This window comes from Somniosus microcephalus, chromosome 17 (assembly GCF_052327205.1).
Source record: "Somniosus microcephalus isolate GS21.2 chromosome 17, FLI_Smic_1.0, whole genome shotgun sequence".
Taxonomy (NCBI): Eukaryota; Metazoa; Chordata; class Chondrichthyes; order Squaliformes; family Somniosidae; genus Somniosus; species Somniosus microcephalus.
Window position 1 is genome coordinate 72694775 of NC_141003.1, and position 16689 is coordinate 72711463.

Sequence of the window (16689 nt, forward strand, 5' to 3'; positions counted from 1 at the left end):
GAAGTAAAATATACTTGACTTTGCACAGCAAAGTACTTTCGAAGTGCTGTGACTTTTTATGTGGGCAAGTGCAGCAGCTGTTTTTCGGACAGCAAACTCTCACAAACAGCAATGAGATGAATGATCAATTAACTTGTGAGCAGCAGTGTTTGTTGTGAGGAATGTTGTGCAGGACAGTGGGAGTGCCATGGGATCTTAAAACAGCCAGCACGTCAGGCACACGCAGCATCGCTGACAAGACAGCGCTCCCTCAATACTGACTGGATTGTCGGCGTGAATGGGGAAACATCAAAAATAAAAAAAATGTAAATCAACCTGTGAAAATGATGATGATGATCTCGGAGGTTTATTTTTCTGTTACTGGGAAATAATGGTTTTATGGGGGCTATTTGATACCACAGGATCTAATGTATCCTCCTGTGAATTAGGACCAAAACAAAAACCCTGAGCATCACTTCTGAGAGGCACTCACTTTTCCCATTAATTATTAAAATGGGATTCAAAAGCATTATACATCCATTAATATTACATAATGTATTGGACGGCTGCATCAGTAAGAGCATTTAAATATGTTAGAACAGTTTGTTCTTGATGATGTAGGCATACCTTACAAAGAGTTACTGATAAAACACTGGAACAATTTACATAACATATTTAGAGCTAAAGAATGAACTTAAATTTATGTAGCACCTTTCACATCCTCGGGACGTCCCAAAGCTCTTTACAGCCAATTGAATACGTTTGAAGTGTCATCACTGTTATATTTTAGGAAACGCGGCAGCCAATTTGTGCACAGCAAGCACTCACAGATAGCAATGAGGTAAATGACCAGATAATCTATTTTGTTGGTGTTGGTTGACGGATAAATGTTGCCCAGACCACTGGAAGAACTCACTCCCCTTCTCGTCTTCGAATAGTACCATGGGATATTTTACATCCACCTGAATAGACAGGGCCTTGGTTTAATATCTCATCCGCAAAACCACATCTCTAACAGTGCAGCACTCCCTCAGCACTGCACTGAAGGGTCAGCCAACATTATGTGCTCATGTCCCTGAAATAGAGATTACATCAACAACTTTCTGATAGGCAAGATTCCTACCACTGAGTCAAGCAGACACATGATGGAAAGGTGCTGATAATTCATTCGTATATGTCTCATAACGTTGCCCTCAATCTACTGTATTTGGAAGTTCACAATAACTACCCTCCAAGGATGAATGCTGGGTTGAGTTCCTCTGGTTTAGCTTCTTCGGTGGAATTAAATATGGCCCATAAATCTCTGAAAACTGGTGCATTCAGATGCAAGAAGCTCAAGTCTGTGCACAAAGTATAGTCCAGTGAATTACTCTATGATCCTAAATGTTACAAAGGGAAGTGACTGGATGCCTGGAATGACTGAGAGACGCAGTCTTATCCTGTTCATGTTTGTTCAAGGAAACAGAAGTTTTATGTTAGAAACCTTTCACTGGGAACGATGCTGTTCAGTTCAAGTGCACCATACTTGAGCAATACTGTTAACCATCTTCTCCGCATCAAAGACAGCAGTGAATCAGAACGTCGAGGCCTCACGTAGAGGAGTTCTCCACGAACTATGCTTGCTTTTACACACGATTTACGAGCAGGATAGCGAGGGGTGGCTCAGACACCTTGGTGAATGCATGGCTGTCTTCATTTATAATTTTTAAGATTACATGACCCTTCAATTGCACTTTTTTTCTCCTCGGTGAAGCAATCATTCAAGTTCATCTGGAGAATAACAAACCATCTTATGATCCCAATTTAAAAATAAAGTTCTATATTTTTCAGAATCTGTAAAAGTAGAGAATCTGTAAAAGTAGAGAATACAATATCTCCTTCAGATCATTCTTTAGTCACAGTTTGAATTGATGTCAGTCTCAAGCCTACAGAGAAGCCAGTCTAAGAAAAATAGATTGCCCTTAATACTGTATATGGCACTTAAATGGGAGTTACAGACAGGAGAGTTTGAATGAGACCTTGACTTCCGTGCACCAATCTCCTATATTTATCTGTTTTCCCGTTACCACTTCTAATCGGGCTCACATGGTTGTAAATAAGTGGAGTTGCCAACGCTTTGTGCGACCTACAAACATGTGTGTCTAAGCTGGTTCCAGCATTATCTTGGAGAGTATCACCAATTGTGAAATAACCATGGGCCAGAATTCGTTGACATTTCTGGTGTACTCCCTCGGTAACACTGGCAGGAGTCTGGTGGAAAGGCCAGAAACAGGCCAGGACCCTGATAAGCCGGGTTCCAGATTTATGTCAGTTCCCACACTCGGCCTTGTGAGGGACTGGGACTCCCTACTTTGGGAATCCACGTGACCCGACCCTTGCAGAATGTCGGGCATCTTTGGAGATTGATGCACCCAGTGACAAGAGGCGCACTGGCATTTCCCTCAGCAGATGTGGGGAACCACCTTGGCTCCAGGCCAGAGAAGCCTGTTTGTGTCAGGTGGTACTCTTACAAAGTGGGGCCTCTGGGGACTGAATTGGACTTTTTCTGGTGGAGCAGAGTGGTGGGGGAGGGGGGGGGGTGGGGTAGGTGGTGGCAACGGGATCGGAGCAACACCTGTCACAGCTTGAGCAGCAAGGCCACATATTTCAGCATGCCAGAGCAGGTAGAAATGTACCCCGAGTGGTTCAAGGTGCTCCCTGTCTATCTTTAAATCGGGTGAGTTCTGGCAGGTCACTGGCGGGCACGTTGCCAGTGTAATTGCTGGGATCGTACCTTCGAAAATTTGCAGAGCCCAGGTATCTCATCAGTGAGATTCCTTCAATGTAAAAGTGTTTTAAGAGTGAATGCTGTGGGGTGAGGGAGTTGTCGTCAACAATTTTCCTTCAGAAACCTGTTTGAATGAATCGCTGGATGGCATTGTATGATGAATGAGTTAAACTCCACAGGTGCTGCACAGGGCAAAGCAGTGATGGTTATTGAGAGGAGATAATCATTGAACTAGTAACAGTAAATTATAGCTTAATATCTTATTTATTATTTTAATAATATTTAAACTCATCTGTTTTATCATAGCATATTCATCTTACAGTGGTATAGATAAATATTTCTGAAACCGCTGCAGCTGTTCACTATCCAGTACATGGCTGTGTTGTGTCTTGCCAGATTGGTACCTTCAGATCTCAATAAAAGACTGCCTGGCCAATAAAGATTTATAACCTATTCAGTGATACAGTGCTAAAAGTTTCCTAATGGGGTCAGTATTGTGGGTGGCAAAATAGTTCCTTTATGGGAATATTCCCTTCTGATGCACTTGCGGCTGATCAGTGTTTACAGATAAGGTGAAAATAGCAGTGAATGGTGAAGATCCCAAATAATGCAGCAGGTCTGTCGACATCTAAAAAGAAAAAAGGAGCTCACATTTCAGAGTCCTCGTCAGAATATATATTCTGCATTGTCTTGAAGTACTGAACCCATGTTTAACTTTATCTCTGGTTAGGTGATTAGAGTTTGTAAATTATGTATTTAAAAAAAGTGAAATATTCGATGTTTCTGTTGAGGTAGTGAGGAAAGGTCCATTCTCCAAAACCAGTTCGACTTTGTGTAACTGAATCTTTTAACTTATTACATGGCAATAGAATAGCTTTATGGAAATCTACTCAAAAGCATTTAATTTAGCAGTTTATATTTGATTCATTCAGCAACGCTCTGATATGGTCTGTAGATTTGGTTGGCTCCTGGATAGGCAAATTAAACCAACCGTCACTTTTATTTAAAGGAAAACTTGATGCACTTGCACAATTTTTTTTAGTACTCAGAGCACTTCTCCACTTCCCAGATTCTAACACAAATTGAGTTTGATTATTTCATACATACTCTGAAAGAGCAGTTTCAGTGTAGGTGTCCTCCTTGCCTGCGAACAAATAAGAATTGTTTTGGAAGCATTATTTTGAGCTTTTTATCACCAGACAACATCAAGACACTTACTTGCTGCTGGATTATACAGTGGCAAAGGACATTGGCGCATCAGTCCATGAAACGTAGTGTATACACATTCTAATGTTTAAAAAAAAATCGTATCAGGCAGTTAAACCTCTGATTTCAGTGAGATTTGTTGGTCCATCAAGCAGATTTGATTCCTTCTGTCCAACTCTTCAAAGGAAGCACAGCTTTATATGTCAGACGAGCAGATCTGCTGTGGTTCTGTTTACAGTAAATCAGAGGACACCTACTTTTCAGTAACAACAGTAGAATTCTGATATATGCTGCACAGTGTATTATACAAACAAGAGTGGAGTCTTGGAGTCATGCTAGTACAGGGAACTCTTTTTTATCCGGGACCGGCGTGCTGCCGGTTGACCAAAAAGTCCGGATTACAGAGAGGTATACTTACCAAGGTACGAGAGCCCCATACATGGCCACAGGTGCAGGAGCCCCGGTTACACAGAACTTGTGCAGGAGTCCCGGTGACACGGCTACAGATCCAGGAGCCCCTGTTGCACGGCCACAGGTGCAGGAACCCTGGTTACACGGCCACAGACCCAGGAACCCCGGTTACACGGCCACTAATATACAGTAAAACTTACCTGAACCTACTCCTGAATTTTGCCGGTTAAGAGAGATTTCCGGATATTTAGGTGCTGTGAAGGTGAGGGAAGGGTGGAAATTGGAAGTAAAGTGAATGAACTTATCAAGTTCAGGGCGAGAGCAGGAGACGGCACCGATGGTCATCGATTTATTGTTCATCCCTAATTGATATGAGAAGGTGTTGGCAGTGGGCCTTTATAGCTATATCATAGCTGCACAAGAATAGGTTTACTTGGTGAGCAGCTAGTTCTGTTGCGTAGGTTTTTAGCACTACAGCCGGGATGTTGTCAGGGCCTGTAGCCTTCGCTGTGTCCAGTGCACTTAGCCGTTTACTTCATGTCACATGGCATGAGCCGAGCTGGACGCTGGAGTCTATGATGGTGCTGACCTCGTGAAGAGGCCAAGTGGGATTGTCCGCTTGGTACCTTTGGCTGAAGATGGTGGCAAACATTTCTCCTGGTTACAGGTCTGCCATTGGTTTTGAAAGTGCTGCGACTAAAATAAGACTCATAATGGCCCTTGATATTTATGTAGTTTTAAGTGATCATGTATTTTTTCCCCCCCCCTCCTTGTTTTGAAATACAGGCTTGAACACGATAAACGATACGTTCATGATGAGATTAGCAAGATTCTTGAACGTGAACGAGATGCCGCAAGCGATAGTGTTGTAAAAGCTGTGTTGCGGGAGAGAGCGATGACTGAAGAGGAACGAGTGAAATCCAAGCACACTGTAAGTAGACTGATAACCTTTGCTTACTAATCTATCTTCTGGTTCTAGAATTGCAAACTCTGATAAGAAGAAAATCACTGAGTCAGTGCTCGTAGTCTAATATTATTAAGCTGTTTCAAAAATGTACAACATCAGATAATGGGAGCCACCCATGTAAAAAGCCCATTTCACTGCCTCCCCAGAAAATCACCATTAGTCCAGTGACAGGCAAAATGATCAATAATTCAACCTTTTACTGTGGTTGCCAGCATTGGTTATAGTTTGATATGATTGCTGCTGGATCTATGTTGGCTAACATGCTGCATACATACCTTCCAAATTCCTATCCTGACAAATAGCTTGCTTGCAGTTTGGAAAAACTCTATCAGTATGTTTGGTGGGTAGAAGAAACAGTATTAAGGATATCAGTGTTTAAAGTTGTAAGACTTTTTGTCCTTATAAGATTCTTGCCATCTGAGATGAGATTGAAAGTAATGAAAACTCCTTTTTATTTATTGAATTGAAGTGTAATTGTTTGAAATGTGTATCAGCCATTCCCAAACTTAGTCATTCTCCAAAATTGAATTTGTAAAAGTTTAGTGAGATCCAAACTGAATTGAAGACCCAAATTCAGACATTTTGCTTTTGGAGTAGCTTTCCCTTCTAAGAAATGTTTATTTGTGAGCCCCCTCAATGGTTCAGTTTTTGTAAAAAATAATCTTTAGCAGAGTTATAAAGACCAGAAGGTTCAGGTTTGACTTCCTTTTTGCATTGTTAGCTGATTTCAGCTGGGTGGCAGCAGGAACCCTTAGTGCCCCTGGATTACGGAGAAGAAAATCTGCCAGGAGAAACAAGATATATGAATCCATGCCTGCAAGCTGCTTTTTTTACATACTGAGTGACACAGAACTAAAGTTTGGTTCCTCTGTCCGTAGTGAGTTAACTGATCTTAGCTGTGGGAGCATTACAATTTACATTAGTGTCCCTAAGTTAACGAGGAGAGAAATCATTTTGACTTCCTGATTGTCGTCCAGTGATCCCTGCTGGAAGGTGTACACATGCGTAAAGCTCGAGATCAGTTTCCGCTGTGATGCCTCCATCGTTAATAGGCTGTTAACATTATGTGTTGCTGTACCGTGACTGTTGATAGAAATTGTGTGTGTGTGTGGACATCAGGTGAGAAGAGGATGAGCCTTGGCTATGATGACTCGCACAGCTGAATAGCCTGTCAACGCTTACAGTCCAGATGCCCAAATTTTACTATTGAGGAAAGCTGCTAGATAACTGCTGGCATGCATGGAACTATATTCCAGCATAAGTCACTGTCTTCAGAAGGGATGGGGAGGAGAGAGATTTTCTTTAAGCATTTGTGAATAACTGTTATTGACCAGTGAGATGGTATTGAAAGTGAATTGAAGAAGTTACATACTGCACGTTAGCTGGTTACTGTGCTACGACTTCCCTTGTTTTACAGTCATCCTTCTTCATCACAACATGGTTTATATCCAGCCAGACGGAATCAAGCCCCCGACCTGCACTTACCTTGCGTGCCGGCCGTTGAGCTGTGGGCCCGCGTGGAATTGCGATCCTGGGCCTCCTCCAACTGCCGGCGCGCAGTGCTTGCGTATCCCAGGGGCGCAGTTAGTTCGATGTGTTCCCTGGGATCACGTGGGCCATTGGGAGCCAATCGGACCAGAGAATGCTTCATTCATAAGTTTGACAGGAAGGGCTGTCAAACTTATAAATACTACGGGCCCCAAAACATCACTAACTCTCCAAATAAATTTTTTTTTAAATCACATTTTTTAAATAAGCTATAAATTACATGACATAGCTATTTTAAACAAATTTAAATTTTTGAAAAAAATAATTAAATTTTCTAACGGGGCTAAAAATAAACTTACCTTTCTTTAAAGTATTTATAAAAATAATAAACCTGTGGAAAAAATGTTTTAATTTTAATTAATTCACCACTTACCTTGTAAAAAGCAGGCCTTGCGACTGCTTTTTACATGTCTAACTTTTGGAGACTTACCCTCCTGGGAAAACCTACAAAAAAAAACGTAAGTTCGGTGTGCACACGCAGCCTCTCCTGCGCACACGTTCGAACTCTGAACCCCTTCTTTCAGGGGAACGGAAGTGCCAGTTTCCCGCGCATGCGCAGTGCATGCAGGAAACCGGCACTTCCATTGGGCTTACGGGTGAGTACCTCGTGCGTACTCACCCGTGGAGACCCGAATTTCTGGGCCATTATAGAATTTACAAACATCACTTCCGCACAATTGTCTTTCAAAGTTATTTTTAAAATGGGTTGTGAAAGAATTATTTCCTCAGTGAGCATCAGAATGTGCATGGATTTTTTGGACTTGTCACCTTTCCACAGTCACTGGTTCATTATTAGAGTTACTGTACTCAGTTTAACAAACCACTTGTTATTTTAAACCATGTAATGAAACACTTGGTCTCTTACCCATCTTCTCGCACCCCCACAACTGCCCCAGGCACAAGAGTAACCAGTAGGGATAATCCATAATTATCTTTCAGCAAAGAGTTGATTTCTTTTATCCTTCAGAGATTTATGTAAAATACTATTAGCTTGTTTTATCTTGTCAGAAAAAATTGATTTATTAAAATTGTCTCGCTATTTGTATGCTTCAAGAATTTTTCGAAAGCTTTATGTGACGGATACAGTGTTGTGAATTTTTATTTTTTGAAATATGTGCATCCTCTTCTGATTTCAATATTAAGTGACTTCTGATATTTGGTATTTATAAAATGGGGATGACAAATAATTTTCCGTCTTCAGGCTTTTCTCTCGTGTTGGGTTCAGACAGTTAAGGCTGTTGACTTCACCACTCTGATCTGCAGATGGTTCTCTTCATAGAAATTCAATCCTGAAGTAATTGGTAGCTGCTGCCACCTGCCCTTCTCTGTCTCTTTCTCTCTCCACCCCCCCTGCCTTTAAAATACACACATTCCAGTATGAATGTGCTGGTCTTCGGTACAATTCGCCAGCTCTTCTCAAGAAATTCACTTGAAGGGCCAAGCCTTCACAGATCAAAATACTGGCAGGCTTTAAGAGAGTAGGACAGAAGGCCAAGTAAATCAGAGAGCAGTCGTGAAATGATGCCAAGCCTGTGCTACCTACTGAGGGCATTCACATTTGAATGATCGATTAGGTTATGTGAAAAGGAGACCAGCGGCTAACCAATTCCAGTTCTCTCATGCCTTAGTTAGCTTGTTGTCAAACTTATTTATATCCAAATTAAAATGTATCGATCATAGATTTAATTTCTCTGATTCATTTTTTTTTTAAAAGACAATGTTGTTGAATTCCATGTCAGTATTGTTCTATTTCAAAAATGATTTTAAGTATCATTGCCTAATTTCATATGTGAGCTACCCCTGCAGTTGCTGAATAGAATTGGAAATGTCATATGGTAAAGAGGAAAGCAAGAAAAAAAATCCTTAAATTTTCACTGCCAGATGCAAATCTTTTTTTTGCAAGCCAGGTTGAACTTTTGCAAGTAAATATGAGCAATTTGGCAGCAGTGTAGAGCCTTGTCACAAGCAATAGTGTATTGACATTATATCACTTGAGTCCAAATAAATGATGAGTAAAGTGAGCACCAAGCAAAAATCCATAGTTCAGGAATGTGCAGAATACCATCTAATACCATCTCAGTGTAATGATCCTGCATTTTCAGGTGGACGAGCTGCTCCAGTGATTTGTTGAAATGAGCTGTCATTAAGCCATTACAAGTTGGAAAATAGCTTTATTGAGTTGAAGTTCCAAGCTGACTTCTTTTAAAAACAAATTGAATGCAAGGCGTCAAGAATGAAGTACAGTCATCTCATAATGAGACTGAATTATAGCTTCATATATGCATGCTGCCAGTGAAGTATTTTAAACCTTTTTTGTTGTTGTTGCTGTATCAAGGGTATTGACTAGTAATAGACAGGCGGGGGAAACATCGGGGCTGAAATTCCTCATGCTTCTCCCACTCCACCACCATAATTTAGGGGGAAGTTCAGCGGAAACCTTGGGCCTACAGTAATGTTCCCTTTAAGCTGCGCAGCCTCCCAGCGCTCTGGAGGTCCGTGCAGCCGGCTCGCCAGCTTTTAAATGGATAGAACACCCATTAAAATGTGGATGAATTAGCAGCACAAATAGAGGTAAATGAATACAATATGATTGGGATTACGGAAACGTGGCTCCAGGGGGACCAAGGCTGGGAACTCAACATCCAGGGGTATTCAATATTCAGGAAAGATAGGCAAAAAGGGAAAGGAGGTGGGGTAGCATGGCTGGTTAAAGAGGGGATTAACACAATAGTAAGGAAGGATATTAGCTCTGATGATGTGGAATCTGTATGGGTAGAACTGAGAAATACCAAAGGACAGAAAACGTTAGTGGGAGTGGTGTATAGACCCCCAAACAGTAATGCAGAGGTTGGGGATGGCATTAAAAGGGAAATTAGAGAAGCGTGCAATAAGGGCACAGCAGTCATCATGGGTGACTTTAATCTACATATAGATTGGGCTAACCAAATTCGTTAAAATACTGTGGAGGAGGAATTCCTGGAGTGTAGACGGGATGGTTTCCTGGACCAATATGTCGAGGAACCAACTAGGGATCAGGCCATCTTAGACTGGGTATTATGCAATGAGAAAGGATTAATTAGCAATCTTGTTGTGCGAGGCCCCTTGGGTCGGAGCGATCATAATATGATAGAATTCTTCATTAAGATGGAGAGTGAAGTAGTTGACTCAGAGACTAAGGTCCTGAATTTAAATAAGGGAAACTATGATGGTATGAGACGCGAGTTGGGTAGGATTGATTGAGTAATGTCACTCAAAGGGTTGACGGTGGATAGGCAATGGCAAACATTCAAAGATCGCATGGATGAACTACAGAATTTGTTTATCCCAGTTTGGCATAAAAATAAATCAAAAAAGGTGACTCAACCGTGGCTAACAAGGGAAATTAGGGATAACATAAGATCCAAAGAGAGGACATATAAATTGGCCAAAAAAAGCAGCAAACCTGAGGATTGGGAGCAGTTTCGGATTCAGCAAAGGAGGGCCAAGGGATTAATTAAGAGGGGGAAAATAGATTATGAAAGTAAGCTTGCAGGGAACATAAAAACTGACTCTAAAAGCTTTTATAGATATGTGAAGAGAAAAAGATTGGTGAAGTCAAGCGTAGGTCCCTTACAGCCAGAATCAGGGGAATTTATAATGGGGAACAAAGAAATGGCGGACCAATTAAATACATATTTTGGTTCTGTCTTCACAAAGGAGGACACAAATAACCTCCCAGAGATGTCGGGGAACATAGGGTCTAATGAGGGAGGAACTGAAAGAAATCAGTATTTGTAGGGAAATGGTGTTGGGGAAGTTGACGGGATTGATGGCCGATAAATCACCAGGGCCTGATAATCTACATCCTAGGGTACTTAAGGAAGTGGCCCTGGAGATAGTAGATGCATTGCTGGTCATCTTCCAGAACTCGATAGACTCTGGAACAGTACCCATGGATTGGAGGGTAGCTAATGTTACCCCACTATTCAAAAAAGGTGGCAGAGAAAAAGCGGGGAATTATAGACCGGTAAGCCTAACATCGGTAGTGGGGAAAATGCTCGAGTCCATTATAAAAGATGTAATAGCAGAGCACTTGGAAAGCAGTGACGGGATCGGACAAAGTCAACATGGATTTACAAAAGGTTAATTGTGCTTGACTAATCTACTGGAATTTTTTGAGGATGTAACTGGTAAAATAGATAAGGGAGAACCAGTGGATGTGGTGTATTTGGACTTTCAGAAGGCTTTCGATAAGGTCCCGCATAAGAGATTAGCGTGCAAAATTAAGGCACATGGGATTGGGGGCAAGGTATTGACCTGGATAGAGAACTGGTTGACAGATAGAAAGCGAAGAGTTGGAATAAACGGGTCGTTTTCCGAGTGGCAGGCAGTGACTCGTGGGGTACCGCAAGGATCGGTCCTAGGACCCCAGCTGTTCACTATATATATTAATGATCTGGACGAGGGAACTGGATGTAATATCTCCAAATTTGCAGACGACACAAAGCTGGGTGGGAGGGTATGCTGTGAGGAGGATGTCGTGAAACTCCAGTACGATTTGGACAGGTTGGGTGATTGGGCAGAAACATGGCAAATGCACTATAATGTGGATAAATGTGAGGTTATCCACTTTGGTGGCAAAAACAGGAAGGCACATTATTATTTGAATGGTAATAGATTGGGAGAAGGGGAAGTGCAAAGAGACCTGGGTGTTCTTGTGCACCAGTCACTGAAGGTAAGCATGCAGGTGCAGCAGGCTGTTAAGAAGGCAAATGGTATGTTGGCCTTAGTAGCAAGAGGGTTCGAGTACAGGAACAAAGATGTCTTGCTGCAGTTGTACAGGGCCTTGGTGAGACCGCACCTTGAGTATTGTGTGCAGTTTTGGTCGCTTTATCTGAGGAAGGATGTTCTTGCCATGGAAGGAGTGCAGCGAAGATTCACCAGGCTGATACCTGGGATGGCAGGAATGACGTATGAGGAGAGATTGTGTCGATTGGGCTTACACTCACTGGAGTTTAGAAGATTGAGAGGGGAATCTCATTGAAACCTATAAAATTCTGTCAGGCCTGGACAGACTAGATGCAGGAAGGATGTTCCCGATGGCGGGGGAGCCCAGAATCAGGGGTCGTGGTCTAAGGATAAGGGGTAAGCCATTTAGGACTGAGATGAGGAGGAATTTCTTCACCCAGAGAGTGGTGAACCTGTGGAATTCTCTGCCACAGAGGGCGGTGGAGGCCAATTCATTAAATATATTCAAGAAGGAGTTGGATATATTTCTTAAGGCTAAAGGGATCAAGGGATATGGGGAGAAGGCAGGGACAGGGTACTGAATTTGGATGATCATCCATGATCTCATTGAATGGCGGAGCAGGCTTGAGGGGCCGAATGGCCTACTCCTGCTCCAATCTTCTATGTTTCGATGTAAAAGGGGCTGCGCGGCCCAAAAATAATTAGTGAACATTGGCCTTCAGTAGGGATGGGGAAATAATTGGGGTGGGGTAGAAAATGATGCTGGAATGATACGTGGGAGGAGGGACTTCAGTTATGTGGATAGACTCGAGAAGCTGGGCTTGTTCTCCTTGCAGCAGGGGAGATTTAATAAAGGTGTTCAAAATTACGAAGGATTTTGACAGAGTAAATGAGAACAAACTGTTTCTACTGGTAGGTGGATCGGTAATCAGAGGCCACAGATTTAAGATAATTGGCAAAAGAACCAGAAGGGAGATGAGAATTTCTTTTACACAGCGAATTGTTGTGATCTGGGATGTACTGCCTGAAAGGGCGGTGGAAGCAGAATCAATAGTGACTTTCAAAAGGGAAGTGGATATGTACTAGAAAAGGAAAAATTTGCAGGGCTATGGGGAAAGAGTAAGGGAGTGAGATTAATTTGATGGTTCTTTCAAAGAGGCAGCACAGACATGACAGGCCGAATGGCCTCCTTCTGTGCTGTAAGATTCTTTGAAAATTCAAGCAATCTTACGAATATGAATGGAGCTGCAGATAAAGTGTTGGAAAGGCATATGCTAACATCAGGCAATAAGCTGCCTGCGGTCAATAATATACCACGACCTTAAGTAGCTGCAAGGGCAGTCAAAAACAAGTGGGCACTGTTCAATGAAATGCAGAACTCCATGCCTGTGCACAATTTCATCTGTCATTCTCAATGTTGCATTAAATATATCTTCATCGCAGGTCTGTGCAAAAGGATACAATAATGTGGAAACAGAAGGGTACCATTAATTGCCGTGGCAACACAGAAAAAATACATAACCAATGCTGAAGTGCAGTTACAGTTAACTTCAATCGATCTGTTCTTTGGTTTGGCGATTTAATATAATTTTCTTCCCTGTATGGCATTTGTTTCTCTGTTGACAATTCCATATGGTTCTGATTTAATATATTAACTCGTAAATATTTTTTAAATTAATGTTGATACAATTGCTATCCGATCTCGAGTATAAATTGATGGGATAATAGGTTTCAAATTTCTATCATTTACATCCCTCAATGAAGAGAATTAATCTGGCTGGGGTGCAAAATTGAAGCATATCTGCCGAACTGAACTAGTTGGAAATGTTGTTTGTTATTGTGCAATAACAGCATGCCAAAAATAATGGTGGTTCTTAAGTCATATTTTTCAATATAGTTTGAAGCTTCTGTATAACGAGAGTATGGAGACCAGACAACAGGACATCAATAGTTTTTGTACCGCTGACCACAGATAAGCAGATGCCCGACACCAGTGTCAAAGTCCTATACACCACACCACATTCACATTTGCTGTGCAGCATTGCTGACACATTCTCCCCCACTTCGCTTCCTTTTTGAAGCATAGACTGTTCCTGAGGTGCAGTTCCACAGGTGGCAGCTACCCTTGGGCACTTCACCCAGATGGCAGTCCCTAATGCGTCAGTGTAGTCAACTGCTTCTGCTCTGCGTAGGCCAGTAATGTGCCACGTGCTGAAATTACCCATTGATCTATTCAGGCACTGCTTTGCTTTTTTTTTAAAAATTATCAGCACTCTCTAAACTGGTCAGTCCACTGCTAAATTTCACCACAAGACATTCATCTCACTTTTGTTGAGTATTTTCTGTTTAGAATCGCTGAACAGGTGACAACCGAGTTGTGGTGCAAATCAGCAAATCAGCTGATTTTATTTTCAGTTTGTGGAAGTCTTGATCCAATCTAATTAACACATTTATCAAGCTTTAATAGTCGCAGTTTGAAAACTATGGTGAGCAAAATCATGTTTACTGCTTCGAGTATGTTTAACTTAGATAAATTGTCGCTTTTTGCATTCTTGCAAAGTAGTTTCCATTTCAGAGTAACACAAAAATGGTAATATAACTGCAGTCAGAGGTGTACATTTCAAATCCTGTTTCCCCCAAGTCACAGGTAGCGATATAATTCTTAATCTGCCGGAATACAGCACAATTTAGTCTGAAAACCCCAAACTGCAATTTAGCAACAAAGTGTATTGAAAATTCTGTGTTTCTGCCCCCAGATCCCTGTAAGTTCAGCCAAAGGTTCATTCTCATGTATATTCTTGCACTTTTGAACATCTGTAAAACATCCCAAGGATCTTAATTTTTTTGTGAGAGAGTTCTTGGTACTGGGGAAACGCAACACTTTCCCATTTTGAGTACCTAGTGTCAGTGGTCAAGCACCCCTAGGTCAGTTATATTGCAGTTAGATGTACAGTAAAGGGTTCTGTACTCTTCATCACACCAGTGTGACATTTTTCCATTTCCTACACAATGTATCCAAGGGTGTCTCTAATTGAGTTGCCAATTGGGGTTGAATTTAGGGAGAGTTGTGGGCTGACCCTGGGTCACACAGGACCATTGCAGCTTCTGGACAGAGGAGGCTTTCAATCCATGGCTAGAGGCCAGTGCAAAGCCCACTGCACCACCCAGTTTCCAGTAAGCAACTTTTTTTTTTACAAATATCATTATGATTTTTAGGTGATGATAAAATACATCTAAGACGTTAAAGTTCCTTTTAAAAAGAAAATAGTAATAACACTTTGAGACAGATACAAGTGCATCTAGCGATGGTATCAGTACGTTCACCATGATACAAGATGCCCATTGTATGGTCTTGACTCTTCTGCTTGTGTTGCCATCAATTTGATTCTTCTAGTTTGTTCTGGCTGCAAGCCATGTTTGTGGACAGATACCTATTACTTCACATCGGGATTGCACACTACAGCAGCCAGTGTGCATCCTCATGTATGCATAGACACAAGGGAGTCTCCAATCGATATGTTTCCCTTAAAAGTCAAATCTCTGTTTTGCTTGTGATTTGTACCAAATGCTACATTACCTGTCATTGCCCAGAAAGTGTAAGATGTTCGTGTAAGATCCCCCCCCCCCGCCACGTTCAGATTGATAGACTTTTTTTATCCCTTGCATTTTAGTTAATCTTCCTCGTTCAAGTGGGTATTCTCTTCAATTCAACCTGTCACCTACAATATAGGAAGCCTGTAACATCTGTTTAATAACACAGAAGTTACTCAGTTCTGAACTCTTGTGGAGGAAATTAAAAATATATGCTTATCAGCTGCACAAAGTAATTTTGATTGTTTGCAAGTACAAAAACCGATGAAGGCAAAAAATGTACAGGGAACTCTTTATTATCCGGCACCGATGGGACCGGCGTGGTGCCGGTTTATCAAAAAGTCCGGATTACAGAGAGGTATAGTTTAAAAGGTACGAGAGCTCCGTACACAGCAACAAATCCAGGCTTCCCTGTTGCTTAGCAACATGTGCAGGAACTCCGGCCACAGACCAAGCGTCCCTGTTGCTTAGCAACAAGTGCACGAACCCCAGTTACACAGCCACAGATCCAGGAACTGCCACTAATATGAAGTAAAACTTAACTGAACCTTCTCCTGAATTTTGCCGGTTAACAGAGATTTCCGGTTATTTAGGTGCCGGTTAAAAGAGAGTTTCCTGTAAATGGAATCCAGAAGTTTGTGTGAGTAAAGTAGATTGTTGCGCAGTAGTACAGCCTACCACGTGGCAGATTAAATTCTTTAGACCGATTGAGTTATAAGTAAGCTTCATGACCTCTCAGTACTTAAAAATTTATGCTGTTCCACATTGTTGATCATCCTTGAAAAGAAAACATTTACTTGAAAAGAACAGTTTCCAGCATCTTACAGTTTCAACATAGTAAACTGAAGGTGTATAGAGATTTTTATTTTTTTTAAATTGCAGTATCCGTTCACCTTTAAATTCAGATGACCTTCAGAGCAGAAACATTTGGTGCATTGGGGAATGTCTTTAAAAATAAAACATTTTTTTACCAGATCTGTAATCTTTTATTAGCGGTAGTGTTAATATGCTTAGAGTGACCAGCTGAAAGACAAAGGCGGGTGCAGCACGTGGTATTTCAAACTCATGAGGACTGCAGATCCTTATGGAGGGGTTATTATTCCACCTTGTGCAGAAACAACAAGATCTTAATGTTAGAAATCATACATTAAATAGCCTTCCTCTTTTCCCCTTGCCCAATCGAAAGCACTGAGTAATGTTCGGTCATGGTCCCGTGGGTGCAGAGTACCTTGCTCGAGTGACCGTTAAAAAGAAAGATCTTGTATTTATATAGCGCCTTTCACGTCCTCAGCACGTCCTAAAGTGTTTCACTCTCAAATGTGGTACAGGAAACTTCGCGATATCCGGCACCGACGGGACCGAGCTGCTGCCTATCAAAACTTCCGGATAGACCAGCACTAATGTTGTCAGATACGGAGGTTTTCATCTCCGTATCTGACAACAAACACTGTTGCTTAGCAACAGCTTGTAAACACTCAGCCCGTACCTTGGA

The 16689-nt window shown here is 41.6% G+C and overlaps 1 protein-coding gene across 1 annotated transcript in view; it reads left to right on the forward strand.

Annotated features, from left to right (window-relative positions):
• Positions 1-16689, forward strand: part of chchd3a (coiled-coil-helix-coiled-coil-helix domain containing 3a) — a 336024-nt gene that overhangs the window by 149041 nt on the left and 170294 nt on the right. Inside the window, exon 4 of the mRNA XM_086010675.1 lies at positions 5150-5294. Coding sequence (XP_085866801.1) covers positions 5150-5294 — 145 coding nt within the window. The remainder of the gene's footprint in view (positions 1-5149; positions 5295-16689) is intronic.